Source organism: Amblyomma americanum, chromosome 6 (genome assembly GCF_052857255.1).
Source record: "Amblyomma americanum isolate KBUSLIRL-KWMA chromosome 6, ASM5285725v1, whole genome shotgun sequence".
Taxonomy (NCBI): domain Eukaryota; kingdom Metazoa; phylum Arthropoda; class Arachnida; order Ixodida; family Ixodidae; genus Amblyomma; species Amblyomma americanum.
The window spans coordinates 127,056,765-127,083,861 of NC_135502.1; the positions used below are offsets into that span (position 1 = coordinate 127,056,765).

The 27,097-nt window shown below is 46.5% G+C and overlaps 1 protein-coding gene across 2 annotated transcripts; it reads left to right on the forward strand.

The window, feature by feature from the left end:
* The first annotated feature begins 10,821 nt into the window (after window positions 1–10,821).
* Window positions 10,822–26,680, forward strand: HSPBAP1 (HSPB1 associated protein 1). Of its 2 annotated transcripts, none has more exons than XM_077627958.1 (7): window positions 10,822–11,234; window positions 11,511–11,695; window positions 11,794–11,930; window positions 13,158–13,290; window positions 13,354–13,473; window positions 13,987–14,094; window positions 25,648–26,680. In XM_077627958.1, exons 1-7 carry the CDS (start codon window positions 11,063–11,065, stop codon window positions 25,948–25,950), a joined length of 1,158 nt encoding a protein of 385 aa, XP_077484084.1. In that variant the 5' UTR covers window positions 10,822–11,062; the 3' UTR covers window positions 25,951–26,680. The 2 variants fall into 2 exon arrangements, with proteins under 2 accessions (XP_077484084.1, XP_077484085.1); XM_077627959.1 differs by having other exon boundaries at window positions 10,849–11,234; window positions 13,987–14,079.
* Window positions 26,681–27,097: the final 417 nt, after the last annotated feature.

The following is a 27,097-nucleotide window of genomic DNA, read 5'->3' on the forward strand; positions in this document are numbered from 1 at the left end:
TCAGTTGGCTCTGTTGAAGCCTTCCGTGCACTCTAAGAACACCGTGACTGTCGAGCTGCAAGGACACATTTTTCAGCGGTGAGTCTGAAGGGATTCTCTGGCTCTTTCGTACGCACTCTACTTCGTTGGCAAATCTAGTCCGTTGTTCATGAAGAATCCAGTATTCCTCTGACCTCTTTAGCTCCTCCGTTGTCAGTGGTCCGGATTCGCTTTTTTGGCGTCGTATTTTCGCGACAAATCGCAGCACCCAGGCGGTCACTCGAGCCAAGCGTGAGAAGGAACTGAAATGTCGCATTTCCGTCAAGGCGTCCGCTGCCGGTGTGGTTGCGGCGGCGGGCAGTGCCTTCGTTTCCCTTCTTCGCTCCAGCTCCGCCTCGGTGTATGTAGGCGCGATTCCGCACTGAGGCCAGTAGCATTCCTCCATGCAGATCCACCGTGGACCCGTCCACCAAAGCTCGTTATTCGACAGCTTCTGTGCGGGTAGACCGCGGGTAAGGAGATCTGCAGGATTCTCCTTTCCTGGGCAATGCTTCCAGGTAAATTCTCCAGTCAGCCTCTGAATATCGACCGCGCGATTGCGTACAAACTGCTGCCAGCGATCGGCGTTCCCCTGAATCCAATGTAATGCGATGGTTGAGTCTGTCCACAAATGGACATTTTGGGGAGGTTCCTCTAACTGGCCGAGAATGTAGCGACCTAATCGTGCAGCCAGCAGGCATGCCGTTAGCTCCAGCCTAGCTAGGGTAAGTTCCTTAATTGGAGCGACCTTAGATTTGCTTATTAGTATTGTCGCACTACCTTCCTCGCCATCTGTCGTCAGGTAGGCGACCGCTCCATAGGCGACTGGGCTCGCATCTGCAAAAATGTGCAGACTGGTTGCTGCGTCTCCACCTGCTTTTGCCTTGTAGTATCGCGGCACCTTGACCTCGGGGAGGTAAGACAGTTCGTCAAGCCACTTTGACCACTCCGCTGCAATTCCTTCGGGCAGGGCATCATCCCATTCGATATTCAGGCGCCAAAGTTGTTGAAAAAGTACCTTCGCTCGTACAATGAAAGGGGATAGCCACCCTAGGGGATCGTAAATCCTTGCTGTGGTTTGTAGTACGGATCGTTTGGTGGGTGGTTCTGTCGTGGAGATTCTATCGGTGCAGGGGCAGAATGTCAGCAAGTCGGTACTTGGTTCCCACGTGAGGCCCAACACCTTCAACACTCCTGATAGATAACCCAGCGGCTTGGCTCCCTTCGAGTCTTGCTGAAATCTCTGACAAAGCTTTTCACTGTTAGATGCCCATTTGTGCAGCTGCATCGAGGCCGCTCCGAAAATGGCGTTTGCCTCGTTGTAGAGATTCAATGCGGCCTGTTCGTTTTCGGCTCCCATCAGTATGTCATCGACATAAAGGCTGCGTTGCAGTCGACTAGCAGTGATCGGGAACTGTTCTTCCGTGTTCTTTAAGTGATGTTGGAGAGTGGCAGAGAGCAAAAACGGACTGGCAGTCGTCCCGAATGGAACTCGTTTCATGCGCCACGTCAGAATTGGTGGAAGTGGACCACCTGGCTCAGGCTTCGTTTCGTACCACAAAAAACGCAGGGCATCTCTGTCCTCAGGTCTCACTGAGATCTGTAAAAACGCCTGCTCGATATCAGCTACGAGAGCTATCTTATGCCTGCGGAAGTTGAGCAGCATGCCCACAAGGTCGGCCGTTAAATTTGGACCACTTTCCAGGTTGTCATTCAGAGATTTTGCTGACCTGTTGTGAGACGAGGCGTCAAAAACAACACGCAGCTTGTGAGCGCCGCGGATTACAGCCTGATGCGGCATGTGATATACAGTGTTTGCGCCACTGTCGTTCGTTTCGACGATCTCTGCCATATTCAGTGCGCTGTACTGTCTTATAGCCGCATCATAATCATTCAATAGCTCTGGAGAGTTCTGCAGGCGTCTTGTCAGCTGGTGTAGGCGTCTGAGAGCAACCTCTCTGTTATCCTCTAAAGCCGTAACAGGTTTCCAGGGGAGGGCTACCTCATAACGACCCCCCTTCAGCTGTACCGTGTCCTCAAAAAACTCCACAGCAGCATTTTTTCCGGTCTTTGCCTCATTGTCATTTATCCCAATCGATTCCAATGTCCAGAATTTCGTCAATATGTCAGTTGTGCTTATTTCCGTGACCGAGGTTCGCAGGGTGATCGTTTGCATGCAGTGGGGCCCTTCGTCTATGCCTTGAACTGGTCCTTGAATGGTCCAACCAACAGCTGTTTCAACGGCTCTCAGTTTTCCGTCGATCTTTGTGGATCGGCCGGTCGTTAGCTCCCAAATGTGATCGGAACCTATTAAAAGCCCAATGTTTCTAGGCCCTCCGTCGTTGGTAAAATCGGCGGGTTCGTAGCCGAGTATTCTCAGCCTGTCCGTCAGTGTCACGGGTGGTGTTGGGATATACTGATCGCAAATTACGTCTGTCTCCAGAACCTCCAGTTCGCAAGTTTTCCCCTTTTTAGTTTTCACCTTGACCATAACTCGCCTGAATAATTTTTCTTCTTGGTGACCGCCAAAGACCCCCACGGTCAGCATTTCTTCTCCGAGAAGTCTGCATCCTATTCTTTTCGACGCTTCCGATGTGATGTACGAGCGTTGGCTTCCGCCATCGAAAAGGACTCGCAGTTGCGTCCAGGTTTTTTGGCCACCACAGTTAACTGCCGCCGTTTGCAGTAAGACGGTCCTCATGGGAGCGGATTCGGATCCTGTTGTCGACGTTTCAAGGCTAACCTGTGCGTTTGTGACTCCATTAGCTGCTTCTCTTTTGCGAGCTACCAAGTAGGAAGGGTCACATGTTGAGGTAGCGTGTCTCTTCCCGCACTTCATGCATTTCATGTACACATTACAATTTCTTGAACGATGCCCTTTTCGTGTACATTTAAAGCATCTTCCTGCCGCTTGTAGAAGTTGTTTCTTTTCGTCTATGCTTTTCTGTGCATCGCATTCATGCGTCTGATGCTCCTCAGCCTTGCAGAAGAAACAGCCTTCCTTCGTTATATTTTGGTGCAGGGCTGCAGCGGTCGAAAAAGGCTTATTCATCTTTTTGGAAGGCGGCTTCGTTTTCTCCTTTCGACTGTCATTAGCGCTTTTAGTTATATCCATGTTCCTTAATGCAGCCAGATTTTCTCGACTTTCCACTTCGACCCTCAGGAAAGCAATAAGGCGTGAAAAGGACGTCACAGTACCTTTTTTAGTTTCGTTAAAGCTTTCCGAAGCGTCGTCGGTCGTTGATTCCTCGTCCTCGTCCGAGGAGCTAGTTGTCGCGATGAGGCATTGACGGCTGTAGTCGAGAAGGATGTCCGTTGGTAAAGCTCGTTGCACAATCGGCATGAGCAGTGAGCTGTAGGAGTCATGCTTTTGGCCCAGTGTCTCCAAGCCCTTGATGTGCGCAGCCAGAGTATCGTACAGGCGACGAAGTCCGCGTACGTCGTCCGAAGAGCGAACTGGCTGTATATCAATCAGCTTCTTCATATGCTCTTGGATTAGGAGCTCTTCGTTGCCGAAGCGCTTCTTCAGGAGCTCTACGGCGTCGCTGTAGCACCGTGCGGTTGGTGGAAGTCCGGCGAGTGCAGCAGCGGCGTCACCTGTGACCGATGCCCTCAGGTAGTGCAACTTGTCGACAGATGACAGTTCTTCGTTCTTGTCGACTACTTGTTCGAACACCTCCCAGAAGGGCTGCCAGTCGTGTCGCCGTCCGCTGAATCTCGCGAGCTCCAGCCTTGGCAGTTTGAGCCTAATCTTGGAGGTCGTTGTGGCCTGAGCGGCGTTATTCTCGTGCTGAGTCGTTGGTGGGTTTCCAGTCGGGTTGGAGATACACTGTTGCAGCTTTGCCAAGACGGTTACGATGCGATCGTTGTATTCGAAAATCTGCTCGTACTCCGTCTCGGCCTGATCATCATCCAGTATCTCCTCGAAACGACTGTTCACAGCGTTGAGCTCAGCATGGAGAGACATTAGTCGAGCGTGCAAGACACTAGCATCGCTCTGAGTTAGCCGATCTAGACGCTCGAGGCATTCCTTGATAAGCTTCGTTACTTGAGTGCGCAAGACCTTTCGCTTCTTGCAGATGTGCTCCATCGTTGTACCAGTACCGTTGTGGATCACCGGAATTGCTTCAAATAACCAAAGGATGAGACGACTTCATGTAGCAGCGTTGGATCTGTTGAGATGACAGGCCACAATAAGGCGAATATCCACGGTTCGTTGTTCGCAATTTCGTCTCTTCACTTCCCGTCCCGGGTTTCGGCACCAAAAACTTTTGTATAAAATGTCGTGAATACGTTGACGGTCGTGAAGAGTAAGCAACCGATGAACGAAGAACAACTGAATTTAATACTGGGTAAAAGAGACAGCTTACAAAAAGGTTCGATGCGTACAAGGTTCGTTTTGCGACTGACGCTTTCGCCGTTGTCTCGTCGCTCCCACGGTCTGAGCCGCCAGACACCTCCCCTCTCGCCACTCGGGGACTCCGGCGTTGAGAGATGCTCTCCAGGGAGAGCGGCCTTGCGTGGCGCAGGGGGACGCGGGGCGCCCTCCTCGAAGGGCACAGACGGTAATAAATAAGTCCGAATGTTTCCGCAAAGCGGGGAATCGGTCTCAAAGGTCGACGCACGGAAAACCGTCTTTCCACGAAACATAACGTTCACAACATACCGCGCAGGCATCCTTAAATTGTGCCATGGTGAGGGTTGGTCTTGCCACCTTGGAGTGAAGAAAACTAAAGCTAGGCTTCTACAGGAGTTTTATTGGCCTGGCTGCGTCAGGGATGTCAAGCAGTTTGTAAAGTCCTGCGACACCTGTCAGCGTGTCGGAAAGCCAGGGGATTTAAGGAAGGCTCCGATGAAGCTAGTGCCCGTGATTAGCGAACCCTTCCGTCGTTTGGTGGGGGACGTAGTCGGTCCTCTACCAGTGACTCAGTCGGGCTACCGCTACCGAAAAGGGCGGGAAAACGGGAATGCCGACAGTCTCCGTCGTAGCTTTCCTGCATAATCTGGCGTAAAATGCCCTAATGCTCGAGAAAAGCTACCGTATCATTTTTGTTTTTGTTTTTTTTTCTTGCTTCTCCGTACCTACCTCATTGCCGAAAAAAAAAAGGGTTTCTCACCAAATTTCAGACGCATGTCTTTTGCGAAAAAAGGAAAAACAAAGAGGAACTAGTTTTGGTGCAGCAGACTTCCGGGCGTGAGCTGTTGGCGAGGGTTAAGTAATCCAAAATTTGCAGCCATATTGCTCTGTATTAAAGACCTGGCAATGTTCTGAGGCTGGCCGCGTGCTGCCTAGCCGGAGGTAGGGGCTGAGCTCAGATCGGATCACTAATGCTCCTTTGAGGACCCTTGCCAGCTGTGCAGGTCAAGTGGACTGACTACTACGAGGCCGACTGGGACTCTGACGCCCATTCGTGGTGCACCGACCAGCTGCAACCACTTCGTGGCGTCTTCTTGGCGGCGGACGGATTGTTGTGATCGGAGGGGGTCACCGCCTGCTAAGCCAACGACCTTATGCACCTGCTCAACCGGTCGGAAACAATTCCAGGACCTCAAGGCGCCAGGATTCCTTATCGCCTGTGCACGTGTTTGTGGGGGCGGAGCGGTCACGGGGTTAGTGAAGAGACTATGAAGAGTGGGTCTGCCCATTGGACGCTTGATCAGCCACCGGTTTCCCTAGCTAGGTGCCTAGGGAATATCCACTGTATTTAAGCCGCGATTTGGCTGGTTTCACGGCACTTCATCTCTGACTTTTGGGTCTCCCTGCTTCTGTTGTAAATATGTAGCACTTCATCTCTGACTTTTGGGTCTCCCTGGTTCTGTTGTAAATATGTAGCACTTCATCTCTGACTTTTGGTCTCCCTGCTTCTCTTGTAAATATGTAAATAAACCTTCAAGTTTACCAACCCTCCTGAAGGCTTCCCTCCGTCGTCTGCAGAGTTTATCGTCATGCGGTGAAGACCTCGGTCCCGATAACCAAGCATATCAGCGTGTAACTACCTGGCGTGTCCGCGGGAGTTTTTCAGCACTTCCCGGGGATGTGGTAGAACGTTCTCTCGGGCTAGTTCGTTCATTCCAGATAAAAGGTACGACGGCGCGAATGGGACAGGACAGGAGAAAGAGGAGCGAAAACGACGAACACAGGCTCAGACTCTTTATTCAAGACCTAAAAGCACACGCTATAATCGATGAACCCATGCGCATAACCATCACTGCCATTCACACAAGGTCTGATAAAATCTAGAACATAGCTTTTACGTTGAGGAAGGGCCGATAAACCAGACAGCACTCAATCAGCATGTCCCCATGACAACAGAAACTTCACGTCACGAAAACGGTTAAAAAGCAAGTAAGGAACCTAACAATCATGAGAGCACTCAGTCAGAATGTCCCCAGAAACTTCATTTCAAGAAAACAATTAAAAATCAAGTAAGGAACATAACAATGAACCTGAGTAAAGATAGGTGAAGTGACAATGCAGGTGACACCACAGACAACAGGGGTAAAAGAAGGATGGAAAAAAAGAACAAAACGGCGTTAACATCATCGTGTGACGTGTGAAGAACTGACATGAGGGGATGGAAACAAAAAAGAACAAGAGTAAAGGTGAAAATTAAAACCAGGTAAAAGAATGGAATGAGGTATATAAAAACAACCATGGCGTGATGGAAAACAACGAAGAACAAGTGCAAAGGGGAGCATAAGACGAGATAAAACTACATTTCAAGCCCTGCAGTACAGCTTACGAACAGAACTGGGACATATAGAAGAGGTACACTTATAGGTGGCCTTAAACGCAACTTCTCTCAGCCGCTGCAGGTGATGCCTTACATACTCCGTGCACATCACAACATGAAAAAAGTGGCGAACCGACATGGTGTCGCGATGGTTTTTTCGGCACCGATTAAGCTGAGTGACGTCTATCTTTCGATGTCAGCAGAAAAGAAAACCAGACCGCAGTGCTATACGAATCACGAAAAGTAGTTCAAAAAGTGTGATTCAGGCCTTGTGTATAAAATTCCCCTCACATGCGGTAGAGTTCACATTGGTCAGACTGATGTGTGTTTTAATGAATGGACACGCGAACACATCTTGGCAGTAAATAACAATATGGAAGGTCATCTGGCACATCATTGTAAGAACTGTGAAGGGAAGAGCAAGGGCAATACAAAAGTACCTTTCACCCCAGTTTTGCGCAACACTACTTCTTTATTTAAATCAAGAGACAAGACGGAAAGGCAGGTCGTAGAAGCCTTTCACACCATAAAAATAGTGAAAAATATGTCAGCACTCCAGCTATTTCGCTCTCACTGAGAGAAATCGCGCTTAATGCCACCTGTAAGTTTATCTTTTCTGTGTCCCAGTCCTGTTCGTAAGCTGTACTTCGGGGCTGGAAATGTAGTTTTATCTTGTTTTATGCACACCTTTGCACTTTTTCTTCGTTGTTTTCCACCACGGCTGTTTTTCCATACCTCATTCCATTCTTTTACCTGGTTTTAATTGTCATCATTATTCTTGTGCTTTGTTGTTTCCATCCCCTCATGCCGGTTTTTCCATACCTCGCACGATGATTTTATCGCCTTTTCATCCTTTTTTTCCATCTTTTCTTTTACCCCTGTTGTCTGTGGTGTCACCTGCATTGTCACTTCACCTATCTTTACCCAGGTTGATTGTTATGTTCCTTACTAGTTCTTTTTAATCTTTTTCTTCTACATGACGTTTCTGGCGACATGCTGACTGAGTGCTCCCTGGATTGATAGGTTCCTTACTTGTGTTTAATCGTTGTCTTGACATGAAGTTTCTCGGGACAAGCTAATTGAGTGCTCTCTGGTTTATCGGCGCTTCCGCAAAGTAAAAGTTTGGTGACTGTGTTCTAGATTTTATCAGGTCCTGTGTAAATGACAGTGATGGTTGTGCGCATGGGTTCATCGCTTATATAGCTTACGCTTTTTGGTCTTTAATAAAGAGTTGGAAGTCTGCGCCTGTGTTTGCCGTTTTCGTTCCTCTTTCACCTGTCCTGTCCCATTCGCGCAGTCCTACCTTTTCCTGAGGATATCCGCATGCCCTTTCAAGATTTTGCAGTGACATTCCTTGGAGGAAAACGAAAAAGCCAACCAATATGACCGAGATTCCTTCGGCCGGGCGGTGGGCGATTCAGATCTCCGACCGGCTGGAGAGAAAATTGTCTCGTACCATGAAATTACTTCCCATTGCAGAAACAGCAGACTTAACCCCCTCACCCCTCGCTCATCAAAAGGCAAGGAATAGTCTGGAGGCAGTTACAAACAGGAACTGTTATCAATCTGTACATTTATTCCAAACCCAAAACCACTCTCAATTAGATTCTTTTAGAATGCCCCGCGGACAGACCGCCGGACCATTTTAACTCTCCAGCCTAGAGCAGTGGGAGACTGCGTTGTCCAGCTCTGACCCAGAGGTACTACGGGTTTCGGGACACTTCCTACAGTTCTAATCCGCATATCTGATTTTTGTTCCTTCCTTTTTATCGGCACTCTCGCCTGTAAGGTTTATTCGCTGGTGTGGGGTGTAAGTGTGCCATTGTGTATGTTCAAAGTCTTCCAACTCGCGACTGCTGAGGTCCAGCGAAGTGCGTGCCCCTCACTTTGCAGCCACGTGGTTGGAGTAGACTTCGCGGGAAGCGGCGATGGTGTCAATCACCGCCAGCTTCTTAAAGAGGCGCAAGTAGCTTCAGCTACAGAGCCGCCTCATCAAATTGTCGTTGTTTGGGTTCCAAGAGCCGAGCGCTCCATCAACGATTGCCTCGATGCTGACCTGCTGGAATTTTCGCAGCAGGTACTGGCGCACGGGTTCGTACTTGGCGACCTTACTCTCCCGTGCCGCATCGAAAGCAGTCTTGCGATTGTCAAACGGGCACGTGACGTCAATGACAATTGCCGACTCCCCTCGCGCCAGAACGAGGTCTGGCCTGAGGTTAGTCGTTCCCACGGGACGATTCTCGTGGGTGATTGCGAATCGCTTTTGCGCGGCCGCTTTCAGCCGGTTCACGATCTTGTTGTGCCGGGCGGTGTAGGCGCCACTCTGACGCATGCAGTGGCAGAGCACGTGGGGGAGGGCTTCCTGGCTGTGCCCGCACGCTCTGCACCGCTGGTCGCTTGCACGCACCCACGGCCTGGCCCCGTTGAGTGGCAGGAGGTTCAGCCTTGCCCTGTGAACAAAGCGCCAGTCACAGAAACGGGTAAACACACCCGAACGCATGAAGTGAGAGTTGCTAGGATCGGCGGCTACGCACTCCATCACGTTCCCCTGGTTGTGCTTTTGCTGGAGAGGGTGATCTCGTGCGGCAGTCGCGATCGAACGCAGCTTCTTCGCGACCTTCGTTCGGTGCTTCGGCGCCAGAGTTACGTCGGTGCAGGTGATTTAGGGGCCACCTTCCCGCATTTCCCACGTAACCTTGAGTCGCTGGGATGCCTTTCGCGCCTCCGTCCATACGGACTGCAGCTGCACGGCCCACGGCTTAAAGTCACCGTACGACGGCGGCCATGAAGAAGACGAAGACACCACCGACCAGGCCTTCGACAACGCGGTCCTACGACAACGACAACCATGACGGGGACGAAGCGACCACGCCCTCTTCCTGTTGCTGCGTCGGGCCCTCTTCGTCTGAGAGTGTTGGGACCGGGGATTCTTCCAGGACGGATGCTTCACTCTGCGTGGAGATGACGACGTCGGGATCCAGTGGTGACGCAGCGATGTCTGTTGCTGGTGCGGGGCTCGATGGCTCGTCGCCGGTTTCAGTGCTGCCTAGGGAAAGAGAAGGTGCTAGCGATGACTACGAGGGCTCGCTGCTCGGCGGAGGCGAGTTTGTGGGCTCCGTTTCCGAAAGAGAGTCTTCGGACGGTGTTGGCGAGCGGCGCTTCCTCCGACGAGTCGCTGGCGACGGCCCGGGACGGTGCAGCAGAACCTCAGAGGCCGCTTTTCTGCGGTGCCACACGTGATGATTGTACATTCCCTTCCTTGTGGTGAAAGACATTGCACGGTCAGAGAGCCTGTAGCGATGCTCCACAGATGCGGTCTCCTCGAAACTCCCTCCAGCGAGGCACCCGTGCACAGTCGGCCGGCGGCAGGAATATATAGGAACACTAGTGTTGTGCAACCCCCTGACATCCAGTCTGGAAGAGAGCCCACCATGAATTTTAATTCGAATATCCCGCGATTTCTTTATTCACACTTTCCAATTAATAAAGTTGCTTTACTATTACTAGCGGGTACGGTTACTTCTCCAGAAGCTGCTTGGATTGCGCAAAATGGGCTCTTTTGTGCCATCGTTCCAATTGTACGATTTTAATAGGCTCGGTAAGGAACGGTGGCTCAGTGGTACTCGGCTACTTAGCCGGAGGACGCAGGTTCGATCCCAGCTGCAGCGGCACCGTTTCGATAGCGGCGAAACGCCAAAGGCGCCCGTGTGCTGTGCGATGTCACCAAGGGGTCGAAATAATTCCAGTTAATCTACCTCGCTACAAGAACCTGTTTCTCTCTCTCTCTTCTCCCTCCTTCATCCCCCTCACGGCGTGAAGGTAGTCTCGGGTTCGAAGCAGTTCGAGGTGTCCACCGAGAGGCCAGACAGTTACTGCACCTTTACTTTACCCGAAAAAAAATTACAGTTTTTAAATTACATGGCAAAGACAGTCGCGAGAAAAAAGTGCGAGAGAACGAAGTTTATTGTCACAGGACTTCCTCGGCCTCAATAAAAGTTCATTCACTCATTGGCCAGAAAATGGCCAGAAAAAAAGAGACAGCAGCGGATTTCGCAAGACTGGTCTGGGCACTCTGAGAAAACATGGCGGCACCCTTGTTGTTTCTTTCGGAAAGGGCGCGGACGCGTTCTCATACCGCAGAGTTCGAAGACTTTTTGGCTGTGGAGTGCTTGTTGATAAAACGCCGTTCAGTTTCTTTACCCCTGTCGCATGCCGACCTGTTTACAAGTTCAGCGCTCTCTACCCCTTCTTTTTTTCTTCTGTTTACACTGCGCTGTGAACTGTTGTGAAGCAACACTGCCTGAGGAGTCATGTCAGGAATAGAAACGCCGCAAGGAACGTGCCTTGAAGATTGTAAACAACCGGTTGTCTTTAGACACGCACTGTCTTCGTGGGAGTGTTCGTCCTGGACACTGAGCGACTGGGCCGTCAATACTCGCAACGTGCCTTTGAAGTTCAGAATCGGGGTTAAACGCATGAGTGGTACGTGCGATACGCGACGAGTTTATGAACTTATCAGACTTGTAGATTGATGATTTCATCAGAAAAGAGCCGCTTTTCTGTGGCTCTAAAAACCGACTGTTTGAACCGTGCTGTATCGCCGCCCGATCAAATTACATTCAGTGCCTTGCAATAACGTTTTAATGAAAATGCACAGGACTCGAGAACGTAATACAGTGTCAAAAAAGATTAGTCTTATATAAATAGCGACACCACTACCTCGCTTATTAACCCTTGATTTTCCCATACCCGTTACAGGAAAACCCCAGTGGGAGACTGAAGGCAGTCAGGTGTCTGCCACGATAGAGCAATTCCTGCGGTGGATGTCCGGATGCAGTGACAAACAAAACGACCTATTAACTGTGGATGCATCACACTACTTTGCATACTCCAGCTATAATTATATGTCCCAGGTGTTCAAAGACTTGTCCAGTGTGTTAGAGGTACGCGCGAGCAACTCAATCAGCTCTCAGAAATTGAATTTTGCATTCGCATTTAATAGCAGCGTTCGTATAATGTGCGCAGAAATTTTATCTTCCAGTCGCTGGACTGGTCTTCGTTCGGCTTTCCTGGTCGCAAAGGTGCTGATAGCACGATGTGGCTTGGAACTGAGGGCTCGCACACACCATGCCATCAAGACACGTATGGCTACAATCTGGTTGCTCAGTTGATTGGCAAGTAAGCAAATCTTCTGCTTGGCTCTCTTGTTCCTGCAGCTGTGCACGTGCTTAGTTTCACAAGGTGGAATTTTTAGCATTGAGCAAAATTCAGACTAAAATTGCTTCACTTTGCGGAACTATGCATGTGCACAGCTGCAGGCAGAAGAGAGCCCCCCCCCCTCTGCTCTTTCCGGTTTATTTTTTACTTTGTTTTGGCCTGCACCACTATTTTGAGGGCGAATCACTATATAGGGGGGCTTCTGCCTGTAGCTGTGCACATGCATAGTTCCGCGTAGTGATGCAGTTTTAGTCTGAATTTTGCGGAATGCTGCCGTCCTGCTATTAAGGAAAGCTCTGCAGCTTTCCTCTCTCTGCAAACCAGTTTTAATGTTTATTCAAATACAAAGGTTTAGAAATTGCTATTGCTTTCCTGTATGGCTGCTTGGCTAGGCTTAAGTGGATACTATTGGGAAATATTTCTTGGTTTGAAATTTACTCTTGCCTGCCCTGACAAACTTAAGTGCTTTGTGTGAAACCAAAGGTACTCTGTGGCAGCCATCCATTCCATTATGCTTTACAGATTTGGGAACTATGTTTCTTAATAGAGCAATAATACCGATTTCTGATCTGGCTAAGGTATCTTGCTACAGTTTCATGTTTTTACTTTCTTCATCTTTCTCTTGTTTTACATGTGCTGAGTTGGATGCTTGTCACTATAACAATCTTCATTGGGATATTTATGTTTAATTTACCTTTTACTTCTCTAGCTTCGTGCTTGGTTAAGAAATTAAAAAAAAAAAGGAAAACACTCTCTATTGTGTTCAGTTAAGTATGTGTTGAACTTCAGTGTTCACAATCAGTAAAGGGACACTGAACAGTAGTACTTCAGCAAATCCTGGTTCCATAATGGACTGAGTCAGCTATTACTATTTAAAAAGAAAAGCAATTGACTTTTACACACTAAAGCTGTGCTCTTGACCTGTCACGCATGCTGTAGTGGAAGGCACGGTTTAATTCTGACCACCAGTGGTTCTTCAGTGTGCGCTGACATTGCACAATATGCCGTTCCTTTGGGGTTTCACTCCTGAGGCTTTGCGCTAAGTATCTGAATGCCATAGTCACTAAGGCACTGCAGTGGGTGATTATCTATCTCTGATGTTTTTAGACCACAGCATGGCACTCAGTGAAATCATAAGTACTCATACACTAGATACACAAGGCTGGAAATTTTCTAAAAAATTTGCAGAAAGTCATGGACCATGTTTCCAGCAAAGGACAGCAGCTGTCTGTATCCAACAAGAATACCATTTGAGGAGTCTAGCATATTCAGCCTGGTCAACTTGAGGGAAGTCGACTTTGTGACATACCCAGAGTTGCAGGTATGCGTGCAGCTAGCATGCATCCTTATATTGGGAACTTACAAGCTTCCTACACTATTTCAGTCGACAAGACCTTACCATGTGGTGCTTGAACCGGGAGATGTGCTGCTTGTTCCACACCACTGGTGGCACTATGTTTCTTGCCTCACAACTGCACTCAGCGTCAACACATGGATTCCTATGGTAATATGTCCAGTCTACTTTATTTCAGCTCTTCGTACACAAACAGATGCAGCTGCTAGGGACAGATAGCTCTTTAAAGACAATCTGCAGAGTTGCTATGCCTTTGCAACAAATTTCTGGTATGTGGCATGTAGCAACACATAGTGTCATTTTGCATGTTAAAGATTGTTGCAAACTGACATTGATAAGGTAAATAAACATTGTAAGGTTAAAATAAAGCATAATGAGCTTGAATAATACTAACATTTAGTGTGTTTGACATGCTATTAATTATAACGTTTCTCCCGTCCCCTTTCTGTAGTACCTTTCCTTTGCGGGCCTTTAGCGATAACATGAATAAACGAATCATAAATATATGTTCAGTACACAAAATTTTCTGTGGTTAAAAGCAGCCATGGCAGTGCAGAGTAATCTAATGTATTCGTGATTCAAAATGAGGGGAGGAAATGTAAAAAGAAGTAGCTCTTTTCAGTTCCCTCATTTAGTAAACTGAATGTGTCCATTTCCTTACAGAGCCAAGACAAGGACTGCCAGCTTGTTGAGGCAGTCACTAGGACGCTTGCCACTGGTTTAATACCATGCTACGAAGATGATGACTCCCAATGGGTAAATACCAATGAGGTATGCGCCTGATGTTTATTCCAGGAAACCTGTTTACGTGCATACCTTTCTTTTCTTTTTCGTTACCAGAGTTTCATTACTTCGTAATGCCTTTCACTGCCCCAATTAGGTGTTTGCGGGGAAGTTTAGGTCGTGTGACCACATTAAAGATTTTTAGCTTAGCGCGTACTGCTACCTCTCAGCACGTACAGCGTGCCGCCAGTGCGCACACACTGACTGGTGTTGTTGACTCAGCAGGCGTGCATGCAGGTGGCCGGAACGTGGCACCATCTGGTGCCCACAGGGTGATCTGCGGATGCGCAGTGGCGGTGCACGGTAGGGGAGGTGGTACGCACTGTGCTAAAAGCCTTCATAATGTCGGATTTAAATTTTTTGCTTGCATGCAAGACCAAGATGACATTCTGATTAGTGTGTATCACTGCTTTTCCATCATCATCATCATCATCAACTTGAGTGCTTAAAAATTCCAAAATATGCAATCAAAACAGAAAAGAAGTTGACCTACTGCCATAATCCATGAGGGTCATTCTACGCCAAACGTCCCATACTTTGCTCTCGACCATCTCCAATTTGTTCAAAAAAATTCATGGAAACTTATCCTAATGTGCGTAATCAAAGTCTGAAATGTTTTTGCCGAAAAAAATTTATTCGTGAGGTGAGGGCAGTTTGAATATTTAGAAAAGGCGTGAAACCAGGAACTGCTCAATAATTAATAAAAAAATTCAAATTTTTAGAAAAACTTCGCAATTTTTTCATTGCCATTTTCACAGATTCTGGCTTTCGATATAATTCAGAGCATGCAGCTTTATATGGCATAGATATTTAATAAATAGAAAAAATTATGAAATTGTACCATTTTTTTCGTTTTTTGTTTTAAATATGAACTTGCTCTCGGAAATTTTGAAATAGCCGTTTTGTTTCTTTGGATGTCTAGTACCTATAACAATTGTTACAGGTGATGAAACTGCGTACATTGAGGTAAAAAAAAATGCTAAAGTTGAAAAAAGTGCGTTTTGAGCCAAAAACACTCGTTAATTTCACCCTGAGGTGATCCAAATAAAGATACAAACAATAGCGTGTTACATAGAAGAGTTTATTGCCTTTCATTTCTGAAATTTTTTTTATGTTATTTTTGATTATAGTGAGACAATCACTCCCTTCTGGGAGTTACCTCTAAGCCTAGCTTAAGCTGGTCACATCATATATAGAACGTACGTGTAAAAATAGCTAAATCCATTGGCTTGCTGCATAGAGTGAAACTCATGCAACAACTCATGCAACCCATACAAATGTACTTTTCAATGGTTCACTCTCACCTGAACTGTTGTGTATTAGTATGGGGAACCACTAACTCTACTGAAACAGACAGGCTCTCTAGGTTGCAAAGGAGGGCAGTTCAAACACTTCAGTCTCCGAAATAATACGAGACTGTCATGGCATTCATGCATAGACATAATATTCGTGTATTCAACAATGTCTGAAGGCTTAAACTGGCTGTGTACATATTCCAGAAAGTCAATATTGAATACAATGCATTTATGGCGAAATATTACTGCAGAAATACAGTTCATTACTTACGTACTACTTCCATTATTATGGACGTTCCACGGACTAATTACAGTAAACAAAAGACTGAGCATCAGATCGTGCTCGTATGCAACGAATATCTAAGCATAATTGAAGCAGCAAAAACTGCTTTCATGGCTCAAAGTTTCAAATATAAAATGTGGGCTTTCTTTTCCTCATTGCACGGTAACAGTGCATATGATTAGATGTATGTCATTTTTTTATATAATAATTCATCTATCTTGCAGTTTCTGCAAATAAGTTCCTTTTCAGACACTAGTCTGAACGAGCCAAAAAGTATTTGTCTTCTTCTTGTTGCATTGTCTTGTATTTCTCCACAAACAGTAGGCTAGCTGTAAAGTTCATTTTGTATAACATATCCTCATTTGTCTTCTTGGACTGCCTTATGTGTATTGCGTATGAAGTCTCCAATTTTGTCTTGCATTTTTATTATTCATATTCATTTTTTATGAGCCGAAGCTGAAGCTCATTTTGTCTTCTATGTGTGCCATATTTTGTTATTGAGCTCCAGATACAGTTATTACGAACGTTTCTAAATGCTTATTCAAATTGTTCATTCTACTGAATGCATGTATTATATATTGTTTGTGTTTGTTCATCACTGCTGCGCCCTGCATGGTCACGACCTAGTGAGGAGGTCTATGCCCTCCTTTAGTCCTGCCTCGCAGGCAATACCTGTGTATTGCCAAAGAAGCAATAAAGAAAAAATATAAACGAATGTACTAAAACTCCTCTCACCTTATGGGTCACGCTGTCACCGTTTTGTCTCCTGCAACGAGGAGAGGAGGCAAAAGACGAGAATGCGTGTTAGGCCAGTTGATTACTGAATTTTTGAGGAAGTGCAGAAAGGCATTGAAAAAAAAGAAAGAATGTGCCAAAACATGCTGCGTGTGTTTGTTTTGTGCCCACCATATTTCTGCATTTGTGCAGAATTTTAGTGGGAGAGGGCAGTGCTACCTCATGCTACCTATGGTCACTGTAGCAAGAGCCAAATAGTAGGTCTCCTCGATTTGGCTGCACTTTCTTCACTAGTTCACAAAAGTGCCATGCCAGTGCAGCACCAGTCCTTGTGGTGCGAGTGTAGCTCGACACTAGCGCCTTCGGTGCAGTAGCGAAATCAAGTTCAAAAAGTGCAGACATGTGCAGGCCTTCGTCTGCTGTAGTCGATGTCTGGATCGTTTTGATGTTGGCTTCTGTCACTTGCGTGGCATGTGCGTGGTATCGTGCTAGCTCAACGCTCAGCACTGTGCATTTGTTCGAAATGTGTATTATTTGGCAGCGGCCATGGAACTTGTTGACTCCAACAGCGATGAGGAATTTGAGTGTTTTTTCTGTTGTGTTGTGCAAAGTGGCACGGGTCGACCATCAGCGAGTACTTTGATCATCATCGTCATCATCATCAGCCTGACCACGCCCACTGCAGGGCAAAGGCCTCTCCTACATCTCTCCAATTAACCGTGTCCTTTGCCAGCTGCGCCCACCCTATGCATGCAAACTTCCTAATCTCATCCGCCCACCCAACCTTCTGCCGCCCTTTGCTACGCTTTCCCTTGGAATCCGCTTCGTTACCCTTATGGACTAGCGGTTATCTTGCCTTCTCATTAGATGCCCTGTCCAAGCCCATTTCTTCCGCTTGATTTCGACTAGGATCTCATTAACCCGCATTTGTTCCTTCACTCACTCTGTCCGCCTCCGGTCTCTTAATGTTACACACCTATCATTTTTCTTTCCATAGCTCGCTGCGTTGTCCTTAACTTAAGCTGAACCCTTTGAACAGGTGAACAGGTGACAACTGAATACTTGGACTTTGAATTCAAGAGGCTGTTTAGGCTGTTGCACGAGACGTTTGGCAGTTTGTGTGCGTGGTTCCGGCAGTCTTCCTTCTACCGGAAAAGCGTCTCCGGATGTCCACAAATCACAGCAGGAAAGAGTTTCCTTATAACTTTGAGCTATTTTGGAGCGCAAGCAAGCATGTAGTCTGTAGCAGACAGATTTGACGTTTCTGAATCGTCGGCTGTGTTGTGCATGCAGAGGGTACTGAACTTTCTGCAAGCAGTTAGCGCTGAGGTGATACGCTGGCCAAGCGCTGCCGACATGGCCCGCAGCAAAATTGCCTTCCTGACAAAAAGCGGTGGGAAAGGGCCCCGCAATACCCTGGGGTGCATTGATGGCAGCCACATTGAGATTCTGAAGCCGAAGCCGGACGACTCCACTGCTTCATATATCAACCAGAAGAAGTGGCCTTCAATAATCCTGCAAGCAGTTCGCAACGACCAGAGCAGGTTTTTGGATGGCTTTATTTGCTCTCCTGGTTGTGCACTTGACGCCCAGGTATTGAGAGAGAGAACCTTCTTTGAAGAGGCTGCAGCGAAGTGCGGTGATCATTATATACACGGCAGTTTGGCATACCCCGTGCTGCCTTGGCTTTTGCCGCCGTACAAAGACTGGTTCCAGTTTTGTCCAACGTGGAAAAAAAGATTCAATAAGTACCACAGCCAGCAAAGAGTGGCCATTGAAAACTGCTTTGGCTTTTTAAAGCAATGTTTCAGGAGACTATATCTGGTCGATGCGAAGACAATTATGTAGTGCTGCCGCATTGTTATGGGAGCATGCGTGCTCCACAACGTGTGCAGCTCTGAGAGGGATTTCATTGCAGAGCTTGCAGACCTGCCTCCTAACGACGACGTTGGAAATGATGAAGAACCAGGTGAAAGCCACACATCCATAGCACATTGTGAAAGCCGAAGGAGACACATAGCCCAGCATCACTGCTGACCAACATGTGTATCATGTGAAAAGAAACTAGCTGAACTCATCTGTTTGCCTCGGCAGAACGTACGAGAGGATCCAGAAGGCGCATTTTTTCTTTATACTGCTTCTGCTTTGCAGCTATGGCATCCTGCATTAAACTGATCAGGCTGCCAATAGATGTGGTTCTGTGGTGACCGCCACCTCTCCTCGATGCTGTCACTTTGCTGCTGCCTCCTCATCTTGAACTTCATCAGCAGGCCCATTTTCTGGCTCGATGTTTTGTCCATTCCTGTTACTTCCAATCATAAAGTTTCATGACTGACAACAAACTTCACATTGTTCATAACATGTTCTAACTGAGCAAAAGGAGTGGTGGAGGAATTCGTTGCGGGTAGCTTTATCTCTCACCATTCCTGCAAGCAGAAGCAGTATGCAAAGTGTAGGTATTCGTAGAGCTGATAGACCAGTTTTCTGCAAAGCGAATTTGATTGCAAATGAAGAGACAAAGTCACAGTGACCTGGATGGCCCCATTCTATGAGAGTAAATGTTTCATGTATGCCATACTAATGGAAGCAGAGTTGTTGTCCCCCCCCCAAGAAAAAAATATGCTGACACAGAGCAAGTTTAGAGCCAGGTAACAGTTCTGTACAAATGCATATAAATTATAGTTAAAATATGCTGTCAGGAAAATTTGTGCACAGAATGAGGTGACATTTTAAAAGAATTCTTTTGAAGGGAAGATAAATACGATACACAATGCAAACTTACGCAACAATTCTCCCTGGGGCGAGCAGTGCAACAGGGGTAATGTGATGCTCCTGCTCCAACACTTCGGAAAGTTCTGTGCCAAGAAAATGTATTTCCAAATGTTATCTTCAGTCGGTCCATGGGTAAAATGATCTGAAAAAGTCTGCTGCCAATGCTCCTCGTACTTGCAGGCTGCGCGTGAATGGCCAGAAGAGCCATTCCTTATTTTTGGTTTCTTGTAGGCCGCTCCATGGATTTCCACCTGTTCTCTACCTGAACAGGCGTCATGTGGCAGCTGAATTCACTGTTGATTTCATGGGCCAGCTTTTCCCACATGACCTTTTTTGTGCTGTGAAAAGAATTGACTGCATATTAGCACCTGGCAGTTACAAATCCGTGCTGTTACAAATAACAGGCGACACTGTATTTGCGTTATCTGATGCTTCGCCATGCATATGCATGCATCACATGCATTACTGAAGCCTGCAGAAAATTTTTAGCATTTCTGTAGTGCCATTTCACATCACATATTGGTGGCAGTTGAAGGACTTACCTGAAGCCACCCTTCTTGCCATTGTTCTCCTTGAGCTCTTTATATTTTAATATAAGGAATTTAGACTTCCTTGGGGTCCACACCTTGCGTTCACTCCCGGCGAACGGTGGTGGTGAAGTGGCTGTCAATGGCTGAATAGCCGGCGAAGGCGTGGGCTGAAGCTCCTCGACAGTAGGCGAGGGCTGAACAATAGGTGGCGGGGGCTGATTTGCGGCCGCTACTGCAAGCGGAGGAGCGGCTGCTGCAGCCCCTTCCTGAATTCTGATGTAAAGGCCACCTGGGCAAAAAGAAATGAGTTGCAGCAAGTCATCACAAACGTTGCTATCGCCCATGTGTTGAAACAACAGCACTCACCTTCTGTCTCATACACAAATGCTCCATCGAGCTGCATGTGGCAACCATGCTCATCTAGCATTGTAAACGCTGCTGTTTCAATGCCGTTGACTGAAACAAGCATCGCCATGGATCCGCTTTGCCTTCTGCTAGACACCTTGCACTGCTTGCACGAGAAAAGAACTTGCCAGGAAGCTAGTGCAGAAGTGCAGGAGAACTTGTGCAGCACTACATCAAATCGAGAGCCGAAGTGCAGGTGGCGCTAGCTGCACTGACAAATCGAGGGTGCAAGTTCAGCGCCGCTTGAACTGATGCAGAAAGTGCAGCGAAATCGAGGAGACCAAGTGTGACTCAAAGCTGGCAATAGTGCGAAAGTATGGGAATTACTACCACTCAATTTCCCTAGGAAGTACACTTGGCTGTTTAGTGACAAGTAAAGCACGGCATGTAGTCAGTCGGTGACAAATAATGAAAAGCTATAGCAAGAGAAGAGAGAGAAGCATTCATTTAAACAACCTATATCCAAATTTATGAGTTATAAAGAGGTTTGATAGAGATGGAAAAGGCACCAATATGATACTGGGATGGCACTTTTGGAGTGAACGCTGAAACCATATTAAGGTCACCATGCCACATGTGTTTTGATCAGTCTGAAAACAGCAGAAGCAGTCTTTGTTAACGAATATGTGTTCTCAGCCCACATGAGTGCATCACTGTGAATATATTTGTATTGATAACTGAGTACCTTGAGACAGCAGCATCCATTGACACAATATTGCCTGTCATACCTGCAATGAAGGTGTGTATAACACCGTATGAAATGACTTATGTGATGCTAACTTTGGGCTTAATACTGGAAATAATAGTCCAGCTGAAATTAGAGCTAGAAAGTGAATTCAGCTGGTCATGCAATTTGCAGAACAGATAAGCTACTGCTGGTGAGTTGCCTTTTGAATGACTGAATGGATGGGTGCCAAGGGAAGAAAAAAAATGCAGCCGGGAGTGACAGAGAATCGGGTGGAGTCATTGCCTTTGCAAGGTTGTTCGGGGCAAGGCAGAGTAATTGGAGATCTTTGGGTGAGGTCTTTGTTTTGCGTTGGACTTCCTGACGATGATAGGCTGAGGTGCCTTGGTCAGTGGGATTGGGTGGTTTGTAAAGAAGTGCCAGCAATAAATTAATGTAATAATGGTGACAAGGGAGGAGGTTGATAGTGCTGCTGGAACCTGAACTACCAGACCGCATGGGGAGCTTCCATCATCGAATGTTTCTTGTGGTAGGCAATGACTATCCAAGTTCAGTGGGACGAAAGTGGTAGCGCTTCTGAAGGAAAAAGCACTCACTGAGGGAGAGGGGATGTTGGCGATTTTCACTACCTAGAGGGGGTGCCTCAAGTATTCCAGTGTGGTGGCAGTACAGAGGTCTCCTCCTCCTATAGGCAGCCTAGAAGGTTGTGCTTGTTTTAAAATTTCATGACACTTGTTTTTTGATGGTGGCAACCTCACTTGAGCCAGGCTTTCATTTCTCAAGGGTGTAAAGGAAGAAATCGATGTCTGGTGTTTGAAAGCAGCTGGCGTGGAAGCGGAGCGGTAGGCTGTCTGCGCATGCTGGGGAGAGAGTTTACAATCAATGACATCGATGATGAAGCCTCTTGTAGAGCGAATAGGTGAATGGCAAAAGAAGAAACGCAATTTTCTGCGTTTTTCACCGCAGGCAAGCATGACCCAGTGATTGTCAGCGATTTTTAACAAGCTAGGAAAGTTTGCAAGTCAATGTCACTTGAGTTTTAACTGGTAAAGGTGTGCTCTTTTGCATTTCTCCATGGTCATGAATATAGATTTATAACCATATGTACAGATGGGGAGCGAGAGCAATGATGTTACACCTTTTCTGTGCACTCTTTTGTAGGCATGCATTGGACGGAAGGCATGTAATGAATGTGAGGTCACTATGACACCATTATTTTCTTTCGATTTTGTTCCGTTCTTATCATCTGCCTGTGTTACTCACTGATTCTAGTCACAGCAAGGGCGCTGGGCAGTAATGAAGTGCAAGGAGAATTATAATGAAATGGAATTCGAATGAAATCATCATGTCAGCCCATCCCCCTTTCCGTGGATAACTAAGCACCTTATCACCGTACACACACACACTAATAAAGACTATCATTAGAGAAACAGTCAAGTGCAAAAGTCTTCGTGCTTGGAAGATGCCTGTTAGTCATGTATGCTCAGTGGTGCTTGTTGACAAATAGTGCCTTGTATTTACATAGGCCCTTCTAGTCCATGCAGATCATCTTTATTAGAAATGTAGGCTCAAATGCCTGATAAAAACTGCACTGTCATGATCCTGCAAGCATTCTTCTACAGTGGGAAAACTATTCTCATGCTCTCTCTCTGTATTGCGGGTGCCAGAAAATTTAATTATGCAATGACACTTAGTGACTTCTCTGTCTGATTAGCAGGCAAATATTCATGTAACAGCACACCTAAGGTATATTTTATAAGAAAACTATGACAACAATGTCTGAATGTGCCGACAAAGCGATGACAAAGGAGCAAACTACGTGGTTGCGGGAGCGATGATCGTATGTAGACTAGTTCTATTTGATTTTTTTACTGCATTAGTAGTATGCACGTCTTTTGGCAAAAGAGTGTGTGTGTTGAGTGTGTGCATGCGTGCGTGAGAGAGAGAGAGCCTCCACCTTCTGGGCACCCTCCTGGGCACCCACCGGTAAAAATGCAATGCATCTCCTACTTACACTGTAGAAGCTTGGGCAAGTTGGTGTGACATGGTTTTTCAGCAGCGCAGGGGACAAAGGACGTGACAAGTGCACAGACATCAGCGCCATGTCTGTGCACTTGTCACGTCCTTTGTCCCCTGTGCTGCTGAAAAACCATCCCACTTACAGTCCAGTCCTTCACAGTCCAGACAGAAGGCCTCCACCCACCAACCTCAGGAGTCCACGCAGTAGCATGAATTCAAATTCAAAGACATGATGGCAACATGCTCAATGCAAAAGTGGTAGTACAACTAATACTGCCGACTCAGATTTGTCATATCACATTTGGGATCGCCTACGCATTTTTTTTTTTCTGAAGGAAATTTGTTCAGTGATAATTGCAGTAGTGGCAGCATGGAGGCAAAGACCCCAGAGCAAAGAGTGTAATGTGATTATCAGCCACCTGGAATATATAGTATTTTGGTTCTTGCCAAAAAAAGGCTTCTCTGTTCTGCATCAGTTTTAGGTGTGATTGGTATTAGCTTTATTCTGAGGGCTGAAAAATGGCATGAATGGATGGCAGTGGCATCAAATCAACAAGGGGGACTGTTAGAGGCAGGCTTGCCCTGCACAGGTATACGTGCGGGACTCAGAATTGGGGTTGTGTGATTCAAAGTGCAAATGCATAGATAAGGCTTATCCTTGTGCATCTTTGTGTGCTTCTCTTTAAGGGACACTGAGGAGAAATTGAAGTTGGCTTATATCGATAGAATACCACTTCCTCATCACAAAGAGACCACTATCATCAAAAATGGAGCTTTTTTAAGCTAGAAAATACCAAATAACGAAATACAGGTGTCGCCATCACCGGCCGGTTTCGCAAATAAAATGCATGCGTTGACACCAATTTCTGGGCGTCGATCCCAGGGGCTATGCTACATTGCCAGTCACTTCAAAATGACGGCAACAGGTCCTTTTTGGGTAAGGGCGTCATGAGCTTGGATCAACTGGTGGGAAGAAATTCAATTTTCTCTATGATAAATGTGTCTTTTGTTGCAGACAAACATCAGCATAACCAGGAACAGGCAGAAAATCACTTTTACACAGAGCAGTAATTGGATGGAATTGTCCTTAGTCTACCTGTAAAGAAACACTGAGGGCTTATTGAAGCTGGCCTGTATCAATAATTACTGCATTACGATGTCCAAAATGCTACTTTTACTGATAATGAAACTTCTTTTTAAGCTATAAAAGGTCAGGTAATGAACTACTGGAACGAAGAAGATGGTCCAGCACCGATGCCAACGACAACGAAGCGCTTGCGCCGCCCGTTGGATGCTCGTGCTGGAACACTGCCACTTGTGTTCCAGTCTCTCGCCTCGCTGGCTCGTAGATTACTTGTGCTAAGGTCTTCATCACCGGCGCTTCCAACGTGCCAATAAACCGCCCTACACTACAGGTATATCCACCACTAGTTGTTTCGGAAAGAAAACTGTTATGACAACGAGACTGTTTAATGTGTGCAGATTGCTCAGGCTATGCTGCATTGCCATTCATTTCCAAATGATGAGTTTGAATCAAGAGGGGCAGTGTACTGTAGTTTCACAAAGATCACAAAAGCAATATGCCACAACTGGATGCCTTCCTTGCTCAAGAAAAAAGTGTGTTTGTGAATTCATCATGAAGACTTATAAAAATGGACTCATTTCAGGGCTGCATTGCTGTTCTGCATCTGAGATACTGCTTTGAACATGACCCTTTTAACTTCGAGAAAGCTTGAAACAAACTCAGAGACACCTAATTCTGTTATGTGTTGACGATGCGGCTTGCGGGGCTTGTGAGACCCAGGTTGCCCTTCCCACACACCACCTGCCACAGTTGGCAGGTGCAGGCTTCACACAGCTGAACCTGGTCTGGTGACGGCACTTCCCTCTAGCCAATGGGCATTTTTCCTTGCATGGACGAACCGGACAGAAAAATAAGGGCGTTTTTTTTAACAATAGCATTAAGGAGCTTGTATTGCAGAAAATCCGGCGTCGTTGGCATCATTGACCATGAGCGCAAAATCCATGAAAAATCCCCAGAGAAGCAACCTAGGAGGCAGGTGGGCCATCTAGGTCACGTGACCTTGTGGCGTCATCAGATTCAGATTCAGATTTATTTCAACAACACTTGGTTGCCGAGGAGGCGAACAAAAAGGCAATCAAAAGTTGCCTGACGAAGCGTCCGCCCCCTTTACACTCTACAACTGAGCAGTGGGCAGGTTTAACCAAAGAAAAACAGATCATAACACCAAAGAGACATTGCTTATAACATTATACACGAAAACATCGGAAAAGAAAAAACAAGAAAAAACAAACAAAAAAACAGCACATATTCATTTAAGGTACACAATTAAGAAATGCTGTAAAAAGTATATTCGCGAGTCAACATTGTTGCACAAAATTGCACATAAAATACAAATATCGGTGTGACTGAATATAACAAAAGGCAAGAAGAGCTTAACTAGGCCAGCCAAAGTCACACACCTGCCCTCCGGATTGTGAGCATACTACGCACCGTGGGGGGCAGTGGCGTATCACTTAATCACTGCACACTGCACCAGGACTGGTAGAGGGACTCTCAAGCATCTATGAATGTTAAGTAGAGAATGACCAATTTTGCATATATGGGCATTAACCCATTATGCCATCGTGTAATATCCTTAATCTTTTTTCGGTTTGGGATCTGCTGTCTTTATTTGTTGTGTGAATGCTTTCGGCACGCAGAAAGTCGCCTGACTTGAGACGTGATGTCATGAGTTTGTCCACGACCTTATCTGTCCTGTGAATTCACCTCTAGCTTTAGTGCTTGCTTTACAGGAGCTGACGTCACCTGAGCAAAACTTGGCCTACCTGCACCAGCTTATGCAGCCCCTTTGTTCTGAAGAGATCAGGCCAGAGTGTGGGTCGCACGTAACAAGGCTTCCCTCCACACCTGTCGTGCAGTACAGCTGGGAGGACTATGCTGCTAGCACTGGGTGCAGACTAGTACGCAGCCGCCACTTGGAGAGGAGAGAGAAGGAACAGCCTGGCCGCATTTCCTCAAGGCGCATAATCAGCTGTTTTCTGGATCCTTCTGTGGCAGAGCTTATAGCAAGAAGGCTGAGAGAGCTAGTAGAATAAATCCGATGCCTCTTATGCAAAGCACTGTTCTTGCTATTTGGCAGTCTGCAGCAGGAGATGTTTCCACTGAGGGCAGTTTATGTGTGAGGTTGCAAGGGTGGGTGGTCAGCTGCATTTCCTGTACTACAGTGAAGCCCAATCATGAACCAGCGAATGTACACTGACTTTTGAGTACCCTGCAAGGAACACTGAAGTATGGAACATGCTTACAGGCTCATGTTGATGACGGGCAGTCATGTATGCAAGTTTTCTGAGGAATTTGTTTCTTACAGGTGCAGTTAATGGTTTTTTCCTTGTACAGTGAAGCACAGTACTATCTCTGCCAACAGTACCCAAGTTGCCCTGACCACTGCTCACGCTATTGGGTGACTTCTTATTATTCAGGGGAGGAAAGTGAGGGTACAGGTTCACAACTCGAAGATCATCCTGTGTGATGAGCCAGTGAATGCTAGTGATTGGAGCACTGTCGCTCCGCCGCATGCCTGGCTCTGCAGAGGTCATGGCACTATGGTTGCCTTTGGCAGAGAAGATACGTGTGGTAAGCAGTGCAGAAAAATGCTATAAGCAAGTCTGTGAATGCCGTTCACAGCAAGCTGCACAAGAGCAGTGTTCTTGGTGCAGGATCTTCGCCTTTCACTTCTTTGCAGCAAGCCTCATGAGTCAGCTTGCAGGGAGGCATAATAGTGTGGGCACTGTGGCCAGGAATAAAGAGTTATTGTCGCATTTTCAATTTCTGGCACATCTTCTATCTCTCTACTACTGCTGTGACCAAAATTGTGGAGCCAGTGACAGTCCTAATATGCATTTGCAACTTGCTTCACTTACCAAAATTACACTCTAACACTGTTATAATAAAGACCCCCATTTTCCTGCAATTCCACGAAAAATCGCAGATTTATGCATTTTTTGTGGAATTGTGTGTTAGTATTACCGCCACATCATCTTTTTCGATGCTATTGTTATTACGGATAGGAACAACGGTATGATAGGACGATGACTTTTATTGTATTTGCAGGAATATAATGAGATAACAAGAATGTAACGAGCACTATCAAAGTTAATAAATAAGCACGAGGTAGCCGACATAAGGAAGTTTAACATGGAGAGAATCATGCATGCTTTAAAGAACGGAGGTAGCCTAAAAGCA